The 20310-nt window shown below is 31.6% G+C and overlaps 1 protein-coding gene across 4 annotated transcripts in view; it reads right to left on the reverse strand.

Annotated features, from left to right (window-relative positions):
* Positions 1-20310, reverse strand: part of LOC108747545 (pyroglutamylated RFamide peptide receptor-like) — an 82436-nt gene that overhangs the window by 24439 nt on the left and 37687 nt on the right. For all 4 annotated transcript variants that reach the window (XR_001939253.1, XM_018485108.1, XM_018485105.1 and 1 more), the window contains exon 4: positions 157-278. Coding sequence is in view for 3 of the 4 variants with exons in the window: in XM_018485108.1 (XP_018340610.1) it covers positions 157-278 (122 nt within the window). In the remaining variant the exon portion in view is untranslated. The remainder of the gene's footprint in view (positions 1-156; positions 279-20310) is intronic.

Below are 20310 nucleotides of genomic sequence, written 5' to 3' on the forward strand. Positions count from 1 at the left end.
ATAGCACGTACTATCCTCGTTGATTCTCGAACGTTCGCAAATCCTTTTCTAATACAATCGATACTCAACTGACCCGCTTGCGATTTACATACGATCATAATAACCATAACGTACAATCAATTGTCAGCAGGAATAGTACAGCAGGAATAATCTCACCTCTCAATCGACATCGCAGTAAGGGTGACGACCGAACAGATTGCCGACACGCTCTGCATGTAATGCACCGCTTTGCATAGAAAGATACCCATGGTCCACGTGTAAGAGAACAGTTTCGCTATCTGCAACACAGAAATTACTGTACATGAATATTCAAAAGAGAAAAAAGAAGAGATCTTCAAGCCTGGAAGATTCTATTTACTAAAATTCTCGAGTCTATCACTCTACGTACCATTTCAACGTAATTATTATAGAGAAAAACATGTAAATGATAATAGGGAGATCTCGCAATTCTTTATATATTCTTACGAGAATATAAGTATCGGAATCAAAGATGAATTACGGCAATCAATATGCGCTTCTTCCGGAAAATATCTCCTTCTGTTTTGCCGGCAAGTTTCAAGATTTGAATAACAAAAATGAATAAGATGGGCCACATTGAGTCAAGGTCTTGGTGCATAATAATTATATTTTTGTGTACATTTTATAATTTCCAGTTCAAGCAAACTGTGCGATTATTTCTTAAAACACAATCTCAGACTAAAGTTACACGTAGTATTGATAAGCAATTTAATATTACTCTAATACTATTATATAAGCATTTTTAAAACTCTACAAATAATTTATTTACAATAAAAAATTTCAATAACTATCGATTTAACAAGGCAATTGCATATTGCTCGCTAATTATTGAGATACATCGTAATGCGTAATAATAAGTAGGCGTTGAGCGGTTCACCAATGATGTTTCCCGAGATGTAATTCGCACTATTCGTGACGATTAAAGAGCCTAGCATTATGCACTCACGCACGCAATTATCTTGAGCGAAGTTTCGCGCAGTCATGAGTAGAAAGGGGCGGTTTAATCCGTCAAATAGCACAGTAATTGCGCGGGAATATCCGAGTGCCAGTAAGAGCACGCGCAGGCACGTACGCGATGCGCTCGGGAACGCGGAAGCCTGAGATTTCCTCGACGAGATTTCCTCTGGCTGTTCCGGCTTATCCCTGCGTCCTGTCCCGCAAACGTTACGTTCCCACGTGTAATGCGCGATTTAATAAACGCTGTTTATGACGGTATAAGACACAGCCGCGCACTGACAATGAACGGAAAATGATTAATGAATCATCGGGGGGGGGGGGAATTTCACTCATTTTCATCCCAGGATTAAAGTGTCCACTTTAATCCCAGAATGATGGAACGAATAAAATATCCATGAATTTGGTTTCGTTAAAATGAAATATATAAAATCTCACGCATTAATTCATCTTGTATATTTCTCTTTCTCTCTCTTTTTTTTTGTTTTATTTTCGCCTTGCATAAAAAACCTACTTAATAAATATAATTATCTTTGCAAATACAGATATCTATAATTTCATTATGTATATATAAACAGTTTTCAATTTTTTTAAATATTTTACCAAATATTTCGTTCGCTATTTTGATATTAAAAAGTATACAATAGTAAATATTAATAAGATAAAAACTATAAGAAATAATGAAAAAAAACTGAATAATGTAATTAGAACAAAGCGAATTTCTCTTCATTTTTTACCAGAGAAAAGACCATTTAGCAATTTTGCAATTGAGATCGAAATATCGCCTCACTGAAAAGCACTTCGATCACTGATGGAGATACGGATTAAATTCGAAACTTTCCCGTCAAAGGAAACCTTCCGGCTTTAATCAACATCCCTTGTGTCGGACGCAGGTATCTTTGTTGGTTTTGTTATAATCGATTTCTGATGTTAAGAGATTTACACATTCGAATCTCGTTAAAAGTCGAAGTTCATTAAATTTAATTGTACGCACTACGTAGATCTCTGTACCTTATTGAATAGATACTTGTGACACATTACGCTAGCATTCTCGCTAGCAATCTCGAAATTCGATATTGAGAAGGACAAAAAAATACAACGAAAGTATAGTGAAATAAAATGTAATTCTTCCAGTTTCTGCAAGATGAGAATCGAATTTCCGCTGACGTTATTAAAATTCGAAAACAAATATGACTGGAATTCTCTTCTCCTGTTTCTCATTGAAAAAATAATTTTTCGAGCAACCGAATCGATCCCGCGGCGACATGGTAAAATGAAAAGTGTAGCGTCGGCAAATGTAAATAAGACTCGATATACACGTTCTTAAGATATATCTATCTCACGTGTGCCACCGCAATAACGATGAAAAGGAAGATCGAAGAGCGTGGGAGGACCATCGCTGAAAGAAAACGAGTCCTCAAGGGGAACCGCACCGGAATAACGTGAGATCGAGAGCTGGGTTGCGGTCGACGTCCTTCTTATTTAATTTCCTCAAGAGAGAGCCAAGGATTGTACTCCTCATCTCTTAAACGCTGCCAGACTAATTTTACCCGGATTCCCCTTACGTGACGGCCACCACTTGCCGTCAAGACGTTCAATTTGCGATCGTGCGACAACCCTGATTGCAGCGTGGCGCGAATCGAGGGAATGCCTGCGAATTTGACGTGAAGAAATGTCATTTTCCTGCAACACTTAACCGATAATTAGTTCATCACTCGCGGTGAACTTACAGCGAGCATATCACGCGAAATGGAACAAACATGCACGATAATATCGCGCGCGATGGAAACGAGCGACCTAATTAACTAACGTCACTCGTAATGTGCTACTGTAACAACGCGTCACGACCAGCCAGTAAATCATGGATACAGGAGAAGAAAGGAAAGTGGGTGCAAAGAAATGCATTTACTACAAATACCGCGCGACATGGTAGCGCTCTTTATCGATTTAGGTCATTTATGTCAATGTGGAGGAAACAAAAGGTAGATAGACAGATATCGATGATAAAGTAAGTTGCCAAGCCGATGTATCTTTTGACTAAATCTGAAGTCGATATTTTCTTTAGATAAATTTGATCCGTTATCTATCTTCTTCGATTTGATTATTGACATTATATAAATTTGTTAATTAAGTTAAAAAAAATCCTATTGAAGTATAGTCCATTTAAAATTATAATAAATCATAATTATTATAAAATTATATTGTAATAAATTTTTAAAAAATGTTTTGCTAAAGAAAAAATCTAAATCTGCTTGTTGAACTTTTGGATTTTATCTTGAATTTATTATGGTATAACCTTATAAGTATTGTATTTCCAATTTTCATAGTTTGAAGAAAAAAGGTTTTAGACAAAAAATAAGGGTAACAAGGAACAATGACATTTCTTATAGAATAGCCATTGACATGTTTAGGGTTAATAACTATGACATAACGATCTCGCTTAAGCCGGAAATTGCTCGTATAACCTATGAACCAAGAGATATATTTGACGTACACGGTTTAACGCCTGATATAGATCGTCGCTCGTTCCCAAAAACTGTTTCATACCAGTCCAAATCACGACGAGCAATAAATAACAAACGAGCTGCTCGGTCTTTTCATTTTCGCGGCATCGATCGCGTTATCGAAACAGTCTCGGTACAATTTATTTCTCTCTATTTCCCTTTCTCTTTTGTATCAGACAGAACAAGGATTGTCCATGCTCGACGCGACAATCCGGAATGGCTTCTCGACAATTGCGAAATTCGATATTGTCGCGCAAAGAAAGTAAATTGGTGTGGACTCGGAGAATAATTGTTTTCTCGATAGAAAAGTACAAATCCTTTATCTTCTTTTTGTTGTTTCTTCTGGTGAAAGATCGGAGCCAAACGTGAAAATACTCGGTTTGAAATAAATAAAGAAGTTGTCCAGGAGAAATCTTGCCGAAAGGTAAATAATTAATATCACGATTAAAGAACTAAGAAAAGAACTAAGAACTAAGAAAAGAACTAAGAACTAGAAAATTTACGGTCTAAGAATAGATCGAACATCAAAGTCTGGCGCGAGAATAAATGATTACAAATATCGCTCCCTTACTACAAAAGTAGCACAATTAAAAAAACATAATTTTTTATTATAATACTACAAATGAGTTAGATAAACATTATTCTATCAAGTTCAGAAAAAAGCGTCAAAATCATCACAATTCAAAAGTCAAAAAGAATAATTTAAGGATTATAAAACAAAAATGACAAAAATAAAATTTCATCATGTTAAACAAAATTTTTTTGCTCATATTACTTGATAAGTGAATCATTTCCTGTCAAGTTCAAATTTAATTTTTCCCTTTTCTCTTCATTTCAAGTTGTCATTTATTTTGAAGTAAAGGAACGATATCTTTTAAACTCTTCGATGCTACTTCTAATGTGACATGCCGAAAGCTTTTTTTTACTTCACTATACCATAATTTTTTATTAATAAAGATACACACATTTGTTTATTACTGTTTTATTCTTTAATGTCTAGCGTTTCGATTAAAAATAAATTTATTATAATATGTTCATTTTTATGCGATATTTTTACATAATACTCATGTGATCAATGCGTAACAAAATGATATAGAGTGGCACCGAAGGGTTAATTATAAACGTATCAATAATATTCACGATCATCCTGTATCATAAAATAATTATAGAACCACAGTTTCGAAATCGCTCGTTCGCTACTTTGTCATTTGACATGCAATTTGAAATGACATTTATCGCTATTCTCCAAGATACGATGCAAATTTATGTAGAAAAATATAAATAAATCTTTTCTTTCAGTAAAAGTCTCGTCGCACCATAAAAGGAAATGAAGGAGTAATACGCACATCATATGAAAAGGTGCACATTCGCGTAAATAACTTACTTGAAGGAAGAAAGAATACGCTGGCAAAATCTTGTATTGTGTAATGATAATGTACGGTACTAATGATAATTAAGTGGTACGTTTTTTTAATTAAAATTTTAGTCGAGTATTTAAATGTCACCAAGCGTAACAATAGAACATACAAAGTAAAAAATATCTTATGTGTCTTTCTCTATTCTTAACAAAGGATAAAGTAATTAATTGATGTCAACATTAAAAACATTGTAGTTAACAAAAGCTCTGTGATTTGACGCAGTCTTTTAAGTTTCCAAGATCTATAATAAAAGAGTAGCAACCGGAAAGAAAGAAAAATTCAGAAATATATGTTAAAGAGATAGTAAAAGCTTTATCTTTTATTTAATTTTAAACCGATTTTACTTAGCAGATTTGAGGATTAATTATAATCCTCGAAATAACACGTAAGAGTACATGTGTGTAATATTAAAAATTTAAGTTATTACTATGAATGAGTTAAATAAACATTCTATCGATCATTAAAAGTAAATTAATATTACAATAAATCTAATATTAAGAAATGGAAATTTATTACAGTAAATCTTTTCGATATTTGAACTGACAACAATAGACAAAATATAACAAAGAGCTTTATTGGCAGCTAATCTGTATTATGGAGAAACAATCGGAAAAAATTCGTTTGTTAAACGAGGTATAACTCAGTGACGCAACGAATACATGAACTTTAATCAAACGCTAGTATACGCTGACACAGCAATTTACCTTTTGGAAGAATGTATCCGCGCAACATCACGTGCATCCGAAACATTATCGATCGCGGGTGTGCGTAGAATGAATCTCGTGAAAATGCAGAACACGTAAATAATGTCAGCAGTTTCACAGATAAAACTTTTCATGATGATCGCGATCGCGCGTCAGCGTGATGAGGCAATAACATAACGACACGTGGTCGAACGACAAACAGATAGTTCTATTAGCATCTAATTACCGATAGACATTTTGCGCAAATGCCGCGTTATCGAATTAATTTCGAAGCAACGGTGGTATAGTTTCGTCGTCGTAATAACGCGCATTTAAGTGCAAAATGGAGACGATAGCAATAATTAGTTTGTTAATTGCGTTAAGAAGATAAAGCGTCGCGTAACAGCATGCTTCCGATAATTAAGAAGCGTTCCAGTCTTTAACAAATGATCCCGTTATCTTAGCAGTGCCACTCTAACGAAAGTTTATCGGCAAATAAGAATCTCCTTTCTTACACAAAATAAATACAATGAAAAAGAATGTAAATATTTATAGGTAAATAACATCTTTTTTTCTTCGAGAGGAAAGTTGCCGTTGACACAGTGTCTTCTAAAGAGACACTCTCTTATTTCTTAGAAACTGATTATTGCGCTTTATTAATACTGAAATTACTAAAAACATAATCTGTTTAGATTAGATTTATAATTAAAAGAATAAAACTCAGTATTTACATATTTATAACTTTTTTCTATACAAAAGCAGCTAAAACGAATTCTGCAAATAAAATTCTTTGGATTTTCTTTTGCAAGTATTACGTAGTTAAATAATAGTGATTATATTATTAATAATATTACATCATTTTACATGTTTGTAGTTTTCTGGATCAATTTTATATATTTTTTTTTTTTTTCATAACATGGTTTTAAATATAGAAAGTAGTCAAAGTGTAGCGTAAACCGACACAAGCTGTTTGTAAGATAGATCATCGCTAAATTAACTTAATTTCCCTATCGGAGCTAAAGGCAATCGTGTATTTATGGAAAAACCCTTAAAAAAAGAAATTTCGTTGCACATTTGCTTGGAGAACAGCATAAAGAATACATATAAATTAAAAAACGTTTTATATCAAAGGGAAAAGATTTTTTAAAATCTTGCATAAATCCACTTGTATTTACAGACGACTGTGAAAGAAAAAGGATAGGAATATGTGGCATTATGTTAGTTGTGAGGCTCATTCTGTTAGACGCTCATTTTTGCTTATGTTGCGAAAAAGTTAATTATTGCAAAATTGTAAACAATATTATAAAAACTACTTAATTTAAAAAAGTATGGATTTAATTAAATGTTGATATATTTAAGATAAATAATATCTCAAATAAAGGTTTTTTCAAATGGATAAATAAGAGCTAAAATTTAAATTCATATTATGTTATAATTTCTTTTAGATAATTTGGAATAACTTTAGAATAGATTGGTAATGACGCACTGGATTAAAATAAATTACTCGAACTTCGCTCATACGAAGTAATGTACTAATTTGCGATAACATTCCAGCATGCCTTATACGTCTCTGAATTAGAATAATGGGAGCAATATCGACAGCACATCAAGCTGAAAGTCAAAGAGTCATAAACAATATTATACACGAGCGATGAAGTCAAACCAGAAACGCGATAATTATATCTGATTGTCAAGCATACTTCGTCACCATTTCAAATACAGAATCAATTACAGAGTTCATGAATTTATCTACATAATGAGTAATATATTGCACAATACGTGCAAATAAGCGAAATGTTTTTACCCAACGATTAATATTAGCTGTTAAATAAGCATGTAAAATACATCAAATATCGTATTTTTTCAATAGATTTTTAATCAATTTATAATTAATTTTCTTCTTCTCAGCAAGGAATAAATGGAAATATTTTGGTATTTTTAAGAGATAACAATTTAAAGAGTGAAATATCAATAAATAAATATAAAGAGCTATGTATTTAAAGAAAACTAATTAAGCTTTGAAAGTTAACACAAATGGCGAAACTGAATTCCTCGATTAACTTCATGTAAGTATAATATTTTAACTTGCGCACATAATATAAAAGTCAAATAACTGTGATAAATTACAAGTAACCTCAAATTTTTATAACAATTTAATTCCTATATTTTAATATTCTCTAAGCTATAAAAAAATAAAATTTACATTTCTGTCTTTTAATACAGAAATTATATCTTTCCATATTAATCAGAAATTTTCTTAATGAAATCATTTGTTGTGGTTATCATACTTTCACTGGTATAATATACAAAGGATTTATCTTAGCATAATAAAGTCAAATTCTGCCACTCACCGCACTTTAAATTCATTATCCTGTAATATCCTTTAACTAATTCTCATGGAAAGACAGTCTAATCCCTGCAAATATCAGAATAAATAATATTCATATCAGCATATTTGGATGTAATAAACAATTAAAACGGACGTTTTTATCTGTTTTAAAATTAATATACAACAAATAAATAACGGCGCGTTTATATTTACAATATTAAATCGTGAGAAAAAAATCGCGTTATTTTATGGAAAATACAGGATTAATTTTAATAAAAATGTGACGGAGATCGATATTCGTCATAAATTTTCATATTTCAGTGTTCTACGCTGATATTTTAATAATTGAGTCTGAAATATATTGAAATTCATCTGAAATTTTTCAACTCTCAAAGCCGCAATTTCTGCGGGAATTCTCAAGAAAAATTTATTCTACACCTTCGATCTAGTTTTACACGTGAAATCATCTTCAAATTATCACAAACACTGCCGCACTCTGTACGTGATACTTTTGTTGACTTTCTTATCATCGGACACCAGGTTGATGCAGTAAAGAGAGCTTCGAGAGTATAGAGGTATAGAAAGATTTCTCGACGACACGACGCAGCTATGCATATGACGGAAGCACTTAAGTTTGTCGCGAGTCAGATTATTTTGTACCATCAACTTAAGAGCAACGCGACGTGCAGGATGCCATCGTTAAACATTAACGCAACGCAATGACTTTCAACGAACATCATTGAAATGCTCGATCGTTAGCTCAACTCGGGAGTCACAGAGAGAAATAGAGAAAGATAAATTGAGAGAGAAAGACAGAGAAAGAGAGTGAGAAAACGAGGAGCAAGGAATGCTGGAAATACGTATTCTTGACGAAAATTGCGTCTGCGACACATTCGATTTGTTTCGACGACAGCCTCCCTCTTTTCTCATAACATACATCTTCCGCGCGTGTGCGGATTTATTCATCTCACGGAACACGACTAAAGACTTCCCGTTCTGTTCCTGACGTGCGTTCATAAGCCGCTTCTAGAAAATATCTTGACTGCAATATTCATATTCTGCAAAACGCTTTTCTTAATCCTATTAGGTATGTATTATGTTTAATCAAACCGCAAATACTAGATCGCCTTTATGGATTATTGTCACAGTCACATCGTATTTAGATAAGTACACCTGCAATGCACATCATGTTTAATTGTATCATCGCCTATTGAACTGTCAGGTGAAGAAACAATATTAAAATACTTTTTTTGTTCTCTTTAAGAATATTCTTTCATTATTTTCTTTTATTTTATATTTTCATTTCAGTTTTCAAATTTTTGTTGCGACTGTAGGAGGTAATGTTGTGCCGGTATCATTACATAATTTTTTATTTGGATATGAAAGCAGCATAAAATATTCGTATAAAGTTATGAAAATGTATGCGTTCAAAAAGCAATTTTATAAATGCATTAAGCTTACGTTCAATTTGGAATAAATATCGAGATAATTTTACATTATGGAAATTTTTTTCTTATTTGTTCTTGTTAAAAAAGCAGTATAATCAACATGAGGCAGAAAAAATTTGTTAAATTGAAGATCTACTAAAAAAATAGCAAAATATAAGCAGTAACAAGTACGCATCAAGTAAACAACGTATCGATAAACATCTTGCAATTGATATTCTAATTTTTCATATTTTACAAAAGTAATAAAATTTACTTAATTTATTCTTCCAAATATAATATATCTACATCGTCTAAAATCATCTATACAATAAGCAAAAGGAACACAATATCTTTTAGGGAAATTTTCTTGATGGATATTTTCAGAATAAATTAAATAAAGCTTGTGGACAAACTTAATCAAAAAAGAAGAAAAATAGAGATTGAAATGTAAAATAACAATTTTTTGAAATAATCGCAGAGATCCTTCATGTTACTAGTTTTAAAAATTATTTAACCTTCATAACTATAATTTTTTATTATGACGTGAATTCACAGCGTTAATGTACATATCTTGAATAAATATTTCGTTCGGTTGATTGTATTTAATTTTGTAACTTATAAGGCTTGTTGCTAATTACAACAGAGACGTATCAAAAGCAATCGTTTCAGACGTGAATTCACCTCCGTAATATTAAAATTTCCATAATATTGAATGCAAATTTATAATATGTTACATTTAATATTTATGAGCTAATATTTATTTTCACCGTACATAAATTCATTTCGTGTACGAGAATTTTGCTCCGTCCATGAATTTCTAAACTCAACGCAACCTTGCTAAAAACGTTTATGACTCTTTCTGTTGGTATCGTTGAGAGAATATCGTTAATTATAAGAGATACGACACAGCTGTGCATAATCCAGCATGATGGGAGATCATGTTAACCTACAGAAATTCTCGATACCGTACCAGTTTTACAAGACGCAACATCGAGCAAAGACATGTTAATTGAAATCAAATTTTTGCGAGCGAAGAGGTCCAACGTGAAGCTCACTCGCAATTAGCTAAAAGGCCAAATTTCGTTGTATCTTTTTACTTTTCTTTCTTACCTTATCGATCCAATTTATCCTTATATCTTATCGAATATCACGTGAACTTTACGTTGGACCATCTTGCTTGTAAAATTCTATATTAAGTGTTAATGTAATATATTTCAAATCTTGAACTTAAAACCTTGAATTTAAAATAAGAAGTTTTCTTATTAAAGCATATATTTTATGTCTATAGTATCTACAAAAATATATAACAAAATTATTATGCGATATATCGAAAGAATTCTAAATTGGATTTGAAACTCATGCGGCTTCTTGAAAACTTTTTCGATATACCTACCGAGAATTCAACGAAAGGAAGACGTTTCTCTGCTATAAATAACTTACACGAAAGAAACAAATCGTAACTTGTAAGTAGATCGTTTTCCAGCAAACTTCTCGTGTCTTGAAAATTTCTACAAGTGTTTCAGTTCTCTCGATGATTACCTTAACGTGATGATACCAACATCCAACGTGCAAAATCAATATAAACTTAGTCGCAAGCCGATAAACATTATTATTTAGTACAACATGAACTACTCCATCGGAGCTGTCAGGTGAAACAATCCTCAACTTAACAAGCGGCACTCCCGTCGTAATTTGCGCTCGACAAACACGTTGAATCAGCGGTCGCATAAACAAGGTAGTAATGCACGTCGCGTGTCCGTACTGTCCGTAGTCGCGAAAAATATTAGCGTAGAACAATTGGTATGCTTAAACTCGAGAACAAACATTTAACATTGTTTGTCAAGCACTACGCGACATTCTAATCGATTGTCGAAACGTTATCTGCGTATCGCGCATTAAATCGTAGGAACACGTTTATTGATTCGAGAATTCAATTAAACGTATGCTGTTTAATTAAATGTTATTTAATTAAATACATCTACGTTTATTTTAATTATGTAGAATATGACATACTGATTATATCTGATATTATTCTGGCTTTCTTTCTCAATACAGAGTAAAAGTTTATCAGAAGTGAGGGAAAAGAAAGAAAAAGAGAGAGAGAAAGAGAGAAGAGAAAAGGAAGAGAGAGGAAGAAATCTACGTTTTAGATATCTCGCACTATTGTAATATCAAAAGCAAAGAAGTTGAAGGAAATAAACTTTTTATCTTATTCTGCATCATTTTCATAAAAATATGTAGGTAAATAAAAATTTAGAGATTCACTCTTAAAAGAAACAAAGCAATTTATTTAAATCTGACGTGCGAGAGACTTTTTGCAGCTAAAAAGTAAAAAGAAAAAATTTCTTAAATTATAAAAATTGCAAATTTTTCAATATATGCGCGCATCGGAATTATGCATAGAATGCAAAATAATACGTGTGAAATACACATGTAGGATCGAGTTGTATGTAGTCTAATTTTTGGATCATTGGAGGCATTTTGCATAAAATACTTTAGGTATCAGATATCGCTCCGCGCCCACTTGTCGATTTATTTAATGTAACTTTCGTATACTATCCAGCATCCTGGTATTTATTGATAAATTGTCGACGGAATCCGGGCCGGGCTAGTAACCGATGGCCACACGATCTCATCATAAATTTTCACGTTCTACCACGCAAACAGCGTGTCATAACTTACGTCGTGTAACTACATAAGCGAAAGACTGAAAAATTAGGGTATAGAATACACGCCCCCGTCAACAAGAATATCCCCAATGAAAATTCCGTCCGCGTCAAAATAATGACGTACTTACACAAAGTACACGAAGTACGCGCAAGTAAAGAATTGTCTGCGGCATTAAAGTCTTATTCCCGAAAAAATATATAACTTTTGAACACGTTTACTTCTAGAATACGCTAACCACATACTTACTATATATCAACGAATGAAACGATGCGTTTCTAAATCGGAACACAGTTTCGCCATCATCGTAAAAATTCTAAGATTAAATCTGAGTTTTTATCCAATATACTCGTAATACAATGCATAACTTTTATATAAGTTTTTAATTAAACTAAATGTTAATTGTTTTCGATAAAAATAATAAAGTGTAGCTTTATAATTAAATTTTTAATTATAATTCTTTTGACTTTCTAACATAATGAATATGTCATTTTTCTTTCTCTCAATTTTGTTTTTTTTTTTCTTATAAATCATATTGTTCCTCCGCCCTAAAATTAATACAATGTAACAAACAATATTTTTTTTGAAACAATATTTTATTTATATAAAATGCGGCAAATACTTTATTTTATGTAAATAATAATAATTTTTTTTATAAAAAAAAAATAGTAATAAGAAATAAGTTTTGAAACCAAGAGAGAGAATACCCCGTGATATTGGCAGACAAGAAAATTCTCTTGCTGGATAAATAAAAAATTCTGCTCGCTAGCACACCGACCAGTTTATATGTATGACCACCCGAGACAATCTGTTTTACGACAAGTAAATTAACATAAAAACTTTTCTTGCGGACGTCTAATCCAAATGATGAAATGCAATATGCAGCAGTGATAAACGTGCCCGGCGGGAATATCACTTGAATATATCACTTGACGTATGAAATTTGGTAGACGTGAACGACATTTGCTCGATATCGAATACATGGGATTTACGAGACGTAGAAAACGGCCGCGAGAGTTACACAATACTCGCGGGAATATTAGGAAGACGAGAGCAATGGAATGCGAGCGAGCGCTTGCCATATCCGGAGGTATGAAATTCCTGCGACTAAAACATTCTAAACACAAAGCAACATATAAAATATTGCTCCCTCCTTCCCCGAAAATCATATTATGATAGACATGAAAGAAATGCCTTCCGCACCGGTAGTATAAAACAGAGTTTATTTTCATTCTTTTGCCCATGCATTTTAATGTTTTCACTTTGTGTCTGAAATAAATTTTACTTTTTAAAACTTTCCCATTTTCTCACTGCCGTTAAGATTTATTATTAATGACAACGCCATATTTTTAATCATTATTTTTCACTTATTTTATAACTCAAAAATATTTCGATAACAAAGTTGCTAATTCCAATTTACTTTGTTTAAAAATTGCACAAAAGTTAAAGAATGTTCTATCTTTTATCAATTGTTTAAATTGTAAAAACGGTGGATATACTTGAGAAAAGTAACCATATTTCTTTAATCTCGTACGAGAAAAATAGAGACAAGCTAATTATGTTTCTTTCATCTTGGCTTCCTACTTTTTCCATCTGAAGTACAAAAAAACTGCAGTATGCTGTGTATACTGCCGGTGTATCGAAGTGTTAATAAAAAGCAGTGTTAATCATCGCAGAGTTATGACTCTGATAAATTAAGAAAAATTGCGCTTCGTAACGAAAAGGAACACAACACTGAGGTGTTCCAGCAATTTCTGCAATTAAATAGCGTCGGCTTTATCCAAGCAGCAATCGTGCGAACTTATGCGAACGACAGGCGAGAATTTATTATTTATTGCACGCCAGACGGGAAAATGCTTTACAGGCTCGTAAAGCCGCGGTTTTGAACAAGTGAAACGATCAAATTGCATCAACAGGCAGCGCAACTCGATCTGCGCGTGTAAATGTAATCTACCGATGATAGGGATTAGGACTCGTTAAACTCCTCCCTTTCTCCTTGTGTCTTATTAAATCCTGAATGTAAAGGATTAGATCAGGGTCGCCATGTTAATAAGACCGCAACGCAGCTGTTTCTCATACTCGCGTCTCCTATCGCCTCGTATCGTCATAATTCATCGAGCTTACACCCACTGGATATAAGTTCACTCGCTGTATCGAGATCTTTTTTATTTTTAAAGTAAGCACTTGTTTGTAATTAAATACATTGAGAGAAAAACTTTGGTATTTAATGTAATTGTGACTATAATTATATTGTATCATAATTTATGGTTATCATTTACAATGTTAGTAATAATAATTTTTTTAAATAACCGTATTATTTATAAATTTAATCTTATATCTTTTTGTGAGCTCGATTATTGATCGAATTTTTGTATATTTTTGCTTTGCGTAATATAAACTAATTCTTACTTTTATTTTATTAATAATTGTATAATAATTGTATATTCTATCAAAAAAATATATAATTAAAAAATTAAAAATGATAATAAATATAGTTGTTATTATCATAAAAATAATTGCAATTACTATAATTTAACTATAATTAATTTTCAGTGTCAATTATATTTTTTAAAACTGTAAAAATTGTTATTACTGATATTATAGCAGTAACCATTATTATGGCCCATGTAATATTATAGTAACACATATCACCTTTCTCTCAACATCATATATACTGGAAATTTAATTAAAGATGTGAGCATGCATAAGGAATAATTTCAACAAATCATGTAATCGGAAATAATGTATAATAATAATGTATAAAAGCGCAAGTATTTTATTAATGTACAAAAACGTATCGTTACAAAAACGTATCGTTCTAAAATTGCTAGCGACAGACATGCGTAAAATATGAAAGTGGTTAAGATGCGAAGCGAGATTAGTTAAAAACTGCAATACCATTTGTCAGCTCATCCGGAGCTGGAAAAACGCGTAACAAAAATAGCTTGCAGTTAATAGAGTCAAACATCTAAAAAGTTTTGTCTTTCCGCCGTAAAATTATGTAACACAAAATTCATTACTTAGAACGCCTCAAATCTATTTAATGTGTTATTACGGAAAACAAATTTATCTTGAGCTGCCAATTACAACTTGTAAATTATAAATTTCTAGTGTTTAATTAACTTTTACGCAATAATAAATAAATAGTTTACTTCAAAGTATTTCAATATGTACATTAATATTTATTGTATCGTTAACTAGTTTTTTCTTATTATGCAATATGTATTCAACTGTTTGTCTCATTATCTCCAAATAATCATCTCTGCAGATATTGCGATATTATATGAATTTTTCGATAACCAAAGAATATAAAAATTATGTTCAATGTAATTTTAACATACTAAGATTAATCTTAAAGATAAAAAAACATATAAATTCATTTAACTCAATTTTGTTTAATTTAATCGTTAGGGCAAGCAATTTTGTTTAATTTAATCATTAAGGCAAGCTTTAATATCTATTTGACTATGTAAAAATACGAATAATATCCTATCACTGAAGGAATTAAATGTTATATTATTTGATTATTATATTGTTTAATATGTGGAAATATTTCCATCTAGATATGCTATTTTCAGGATTTTGCGATTACACGCATCGCATAATGGCAAACAATAATTTATAATACACAAAATGGATCGAGTAATAATATAGCGACAGGATTAAACGTATGACCGAAGAGTGATAACCCTTTTTAAACCCGTAGCGGTAAAAATAACAACGAAAAGGAGACGCGAGTACCGCGAACTTCATGAATTATGGATATCCGATGTGGATGAGTAATGTGGCAAGTCGTCCAAGCGCGTGGTGCAAACTGCACTTATCCATTCCGCGTTTCCATACATCATCACAAACCGCATCGTTCAACAAAAAGACTTATTATCGATTTTAGTGATTAAGACGCATGTATTTTCGTCAGCACTTCAATTTGTTTCAATCATGTTCGACATGTTTGCACCCAAAATCTTTTATTTTACACGTGTTGTTTATGTTTTGTCGTAAAACAATAAAATTATGAGATTGAAAATATTAAATCTACTAGAAAAAATATATATATATAAAATATGTGACTAATAGGAATTATTTTAATGTTAAATAAATATTAACAGTTTGCTTTAAATTAAAATTAAATTGATATTAAACATACGTTTTATATATATTCGTTAGTTATACAGAAAAATAATATCCAAAGATTTACAAAGAAAATTATGTAGAGTTTATATATATATATATATATGTATATCTAAAACAAATAGAATAATTTGTAATAATAAGAAAGAAACGTAAAAAATCGAAGGTAATTCTTCCTTATTATAAGAGAAACATTTACTTTAAAAAAAAACAAAAATAAGAACCATCATGATACGATTCCTTAGTAAAATTCCAAGACAAGGTTATGCCAATCTTCGCGTATCTTGTTAAGAAAAATATCTGTCGGCATATCTATGATATACGAAAAATATTGATAAATCGAATGCACGTGCAGTTTCATCAAATGGACATTTGTCTTTCAAACAAATGTCCATCAGGTCGATGACGATATACGTTGTCACAAATTTCGTTTTCGATTTCCCAAACGTCTCTCTTTCCGGCTCTTCTTTACGAACCGCAATTCAATCTCCACTAGATACCTGTGATCAGATTCTCCGTATGTTCCAACAAGAGATTTCCTGGCGAGAGATACGACGGAGTATCTCTATTTTCGTTTTCTTATTATTTCATCGTTAAAGTATACATTAAGTATTATATAATACATTTTATTTCATCTTTCATCGAAAGAAAACTACTAAAAAAATCTTTCAAAGGAAAGTTTTAATTTAAAACGATAGAAATCGTAGGAAAACAATTTAATATTTTTTAAACTAATATTTTAACAAATCATTTTTATATCTTACAATATTATCACAATTTAAAATAATTATTATTTAAAGTGATTATATGAGAATTATGTAATTTACATCAACAGGAACAAAAATATTTTCCAATTTTTTGTTAAGATGTAAAGTTATTTTTTCGACGATTGGATCTGTATGGCGGTTTTTTAGACAGTAAGACTCAATAAAAAAAAACACATAAATATGAAAAATCACTCAAAAAATTCTAAGCACTAAAAAGTAACAACAATAATTTTATTTCAGCAACAATAGTTTTATACGCTTTTGTAGTAATGTTTAAAAAAGTATTTTCTTCCTTCATTTTGCTTAAAAAATAATTCATTTGACAGTGATATAGTCTTCAGCACTTTATTCGCTAAAAAATCTCAGAATAGGATCATAAATCCCCAATTATAGATTCCTATCGACAAAAGGCTTTTGCAAGGAATACCTATCCACATAATCAGAACATTTCTGTTATTGCTACCTTATATACTAACAATAACCTTTCGTTTTTATCCCTCGCAAGATCGCCCTCGAAAAGTTCGGCGAAAATCTCCGCAAAATCTCAAAATCGCGATCCCAATGGTTCAACACCCAACGGACCTGTGCCATATTTCCATATGACATGCACATTCTAGACAACCACAAGAACCTCTGCATCCTTTGTGACACACTCGTCCTTCGGTTATTTTCTGCAGAACCAACGTTCCTTGAATCTCAAAGCATGATGAAATTTTCGAAATTTTCCTCGGTCCAAGAAACGAGTAAGCGAGCAAGTTGCTGATTTACATAATTTCTCTCTGAATTCTCATAATATAAAAAGCGGGATCATGTCTTGATTAAAAGTTCCTTAAAGTTTCTCGGGTAAAAAATATCAGTATCGCTTCTCCGACACCCATAATACGGATCACGATATCGTTGCTACCTTTCTCAGAGACAAAATCGATCATCCTGTGAGCCCACATTCAGGAGCTCTCTCATGTACTACTGAAATCCAACGGTATCTGTGCGGATAAGAAGGATATATCATTCTAAGATCCTTGAAATGCCATCAAAATCCTTGAAATACCATCAAAATCACTTTATCACGAATGATCTCTAGAGTGTTACATTCGATGCTCGTCAGAGTTCAACCTAAATCTCCTGTATCAAGTATAGGATACGAGGAGTATCTTTGATTAACCTTTACAAGACGAGAAAGCCACTATAGTGGCGTTAAAACAGTGTCATATTTAAAAGTAAGAAATACAAAAATAATAAATAACAACAAATTTTATTTAAGGAAAAATTGTAAGATTTAAAAAATAAGATCCCCGCCCTTTAAAGATTAATGAATCATGCAAAATCACATTGTATTATTCCAAAAGATTTACAACAATCTTTGAATAAATAAAATATTATACGTATAAAAATATTTATTATCGAGAAATTTATTAGCTGCGACAATTGCTAAATTTCTCGATAATAAGATTAACATCTTTATGTGTATAATATTTTATTTGTTCGAAAATTGTTGTAAATTTTTAAAAATGTTAGTATAACAGCAATTTTTCTCAGACCGAGCGAGCATGTAATAACAGCGAGGCATTTAGCCGTCCACGCGAATTATTCTCATAATGGCGAAGTAAGTTTCGTCTCTCGCCGGTGCGACAGCAATTTTCAATAAACGTCGTGCATGCGTTAAACTACTCTCCTGAGAATCACCCGAGGCGCGAAATGCGGTCTACATTACGATGACGCGGTTATGGACATGAAACCAACGCGTTTTTCTATACTTCGTATTTCCATGAATTTACGGTAACTGATTTACAACAGGCCATTTGTAACGCCATGACACGCCGGGAGCCACGAATATGTCTATTTATCCCATCCGGCCGAGGCTCGCGTTCTGACATTTCTGACATGTCGCACCCACACGCGTAGAAAACGCATGGCACTGCGCCAATCTATTAAGGCCATCCACGAATTTTCATGCTGTTTATGATGGGCACTCCCCTTGTCTAATAGAATTACCTTGAGCTTACTTAACGTTACTAATTAAGAAATTGCAAAAAAAACAACGCGCACATCAATTTCTTAATTCGTTTTTCTTCTTTATTAATCACTATCAATATACAACTTTTATTAGTTCTATATATAAGTATATAAATAGACACATTCAGTGGAAGAGAGTGAGAGAATTGCGAACACAGGATAAATGCGATATTAAAATGCAATAGATGTATTATTAGAGTAATGATAATTACTGTAATGTCTCGCAGTGATAATCCATCATATACTTTAGTCGTATTATGTGATAAAATGTCGTTTAAGGTAAATCCATTATAAATTTTCAATAATTTTGGTTATGACAAGTATATAAAAATTATGAGAATGAGAGAATTGCAAATATCCAAGAGAAAAATTAAATAAAAAAGTTAAAAATAAAAAGTTAAATTAAATATAAATGCGCGCGATTATTTATCAATTGTAAAAGTTTTTAATTAAAGGATATTGATTTTAAATTATAATATTGATATTCATTTTATTATTAATATAAGATATAATTTTAAACATAAAAAAAAAATAAAACTGATCGCGTCGTGTGGCTACGAGTAATTCCGAACGGCAAAAGGATCTTGTTTTTTGTTCAAACTTATAATTTATATTGAAAATATATAAATGTTATTAAATTATTATAATTTAAAATCAATACAAATAACTGGAGCATCTTTTGAATAAAGAGTTCTATTAATTGATATAAATAATCATCGACTTTAATTTTTTTCCGTTAATTGTAAGTGTATTTTTCCATTCTCCTCTATATGTTTTTCTTCTACGAGAGAGTGTAATTTACACTTCCCTGTCTTTAATAAAACCTTTACACTTTTCGTAGGAAATGTAATAAAGGTGATTGCAAGTTTCGCCTAAAACAAAAAGACTAAAAGTTCGTAGAAATTTATGTAGCGGAACAGTGACACAACAAATATATATATAAATTGCTATACATTATCATGGAATATATATTTCGTTTTGAGAATGAAACGTATTGCAAAATAAAATCTGAAAATCCCAAAAAGCTTCCACCTACGCAAGCGCCAACGCTGCCTCCGGATATACTACTGCCGACGTGCAAACAATCCGATCTTATTTACACTCTGATATTTTTACACATCGCAAAGATATGAGAACGATATTGTAAAGGAAGTTCGATGCAAAGAAAGAAAGGAAGTTACGGCACAGATTTTTCAATATTTTCCACCTGGCCGAAGCAAATCGACGATACGAAGAATCAATTTAACCCACGCAGAGATTATCTTTGAATGACGGAAAATGTCACAAGTATTTATTTTAAAGTTCCCACAATAAAAGAAAAAAGAAATGTAATATATTAAATTGAAACATTCAATATAAATTTATATCTCGGAAAGAAAATTATTTAACCCTTAGTACA

This window comes from Trachymyrmex septentrionalis, unplaced genomic scaffold (assembly GCF_001594115.1).
Source record: "Trachymyrmex septentrionalis isolate Tsep2-gDNA-1 unplaced genomic scaffold, Tsep1.0 scaffold2, whole genome shotgun sequence".
NCBI lineage: Eukaryota > Metazoa > Arthropoda > Insecta > Hymenoptera > Formicidae > Trachymyrmex > Trachymyrmex septentrionalis.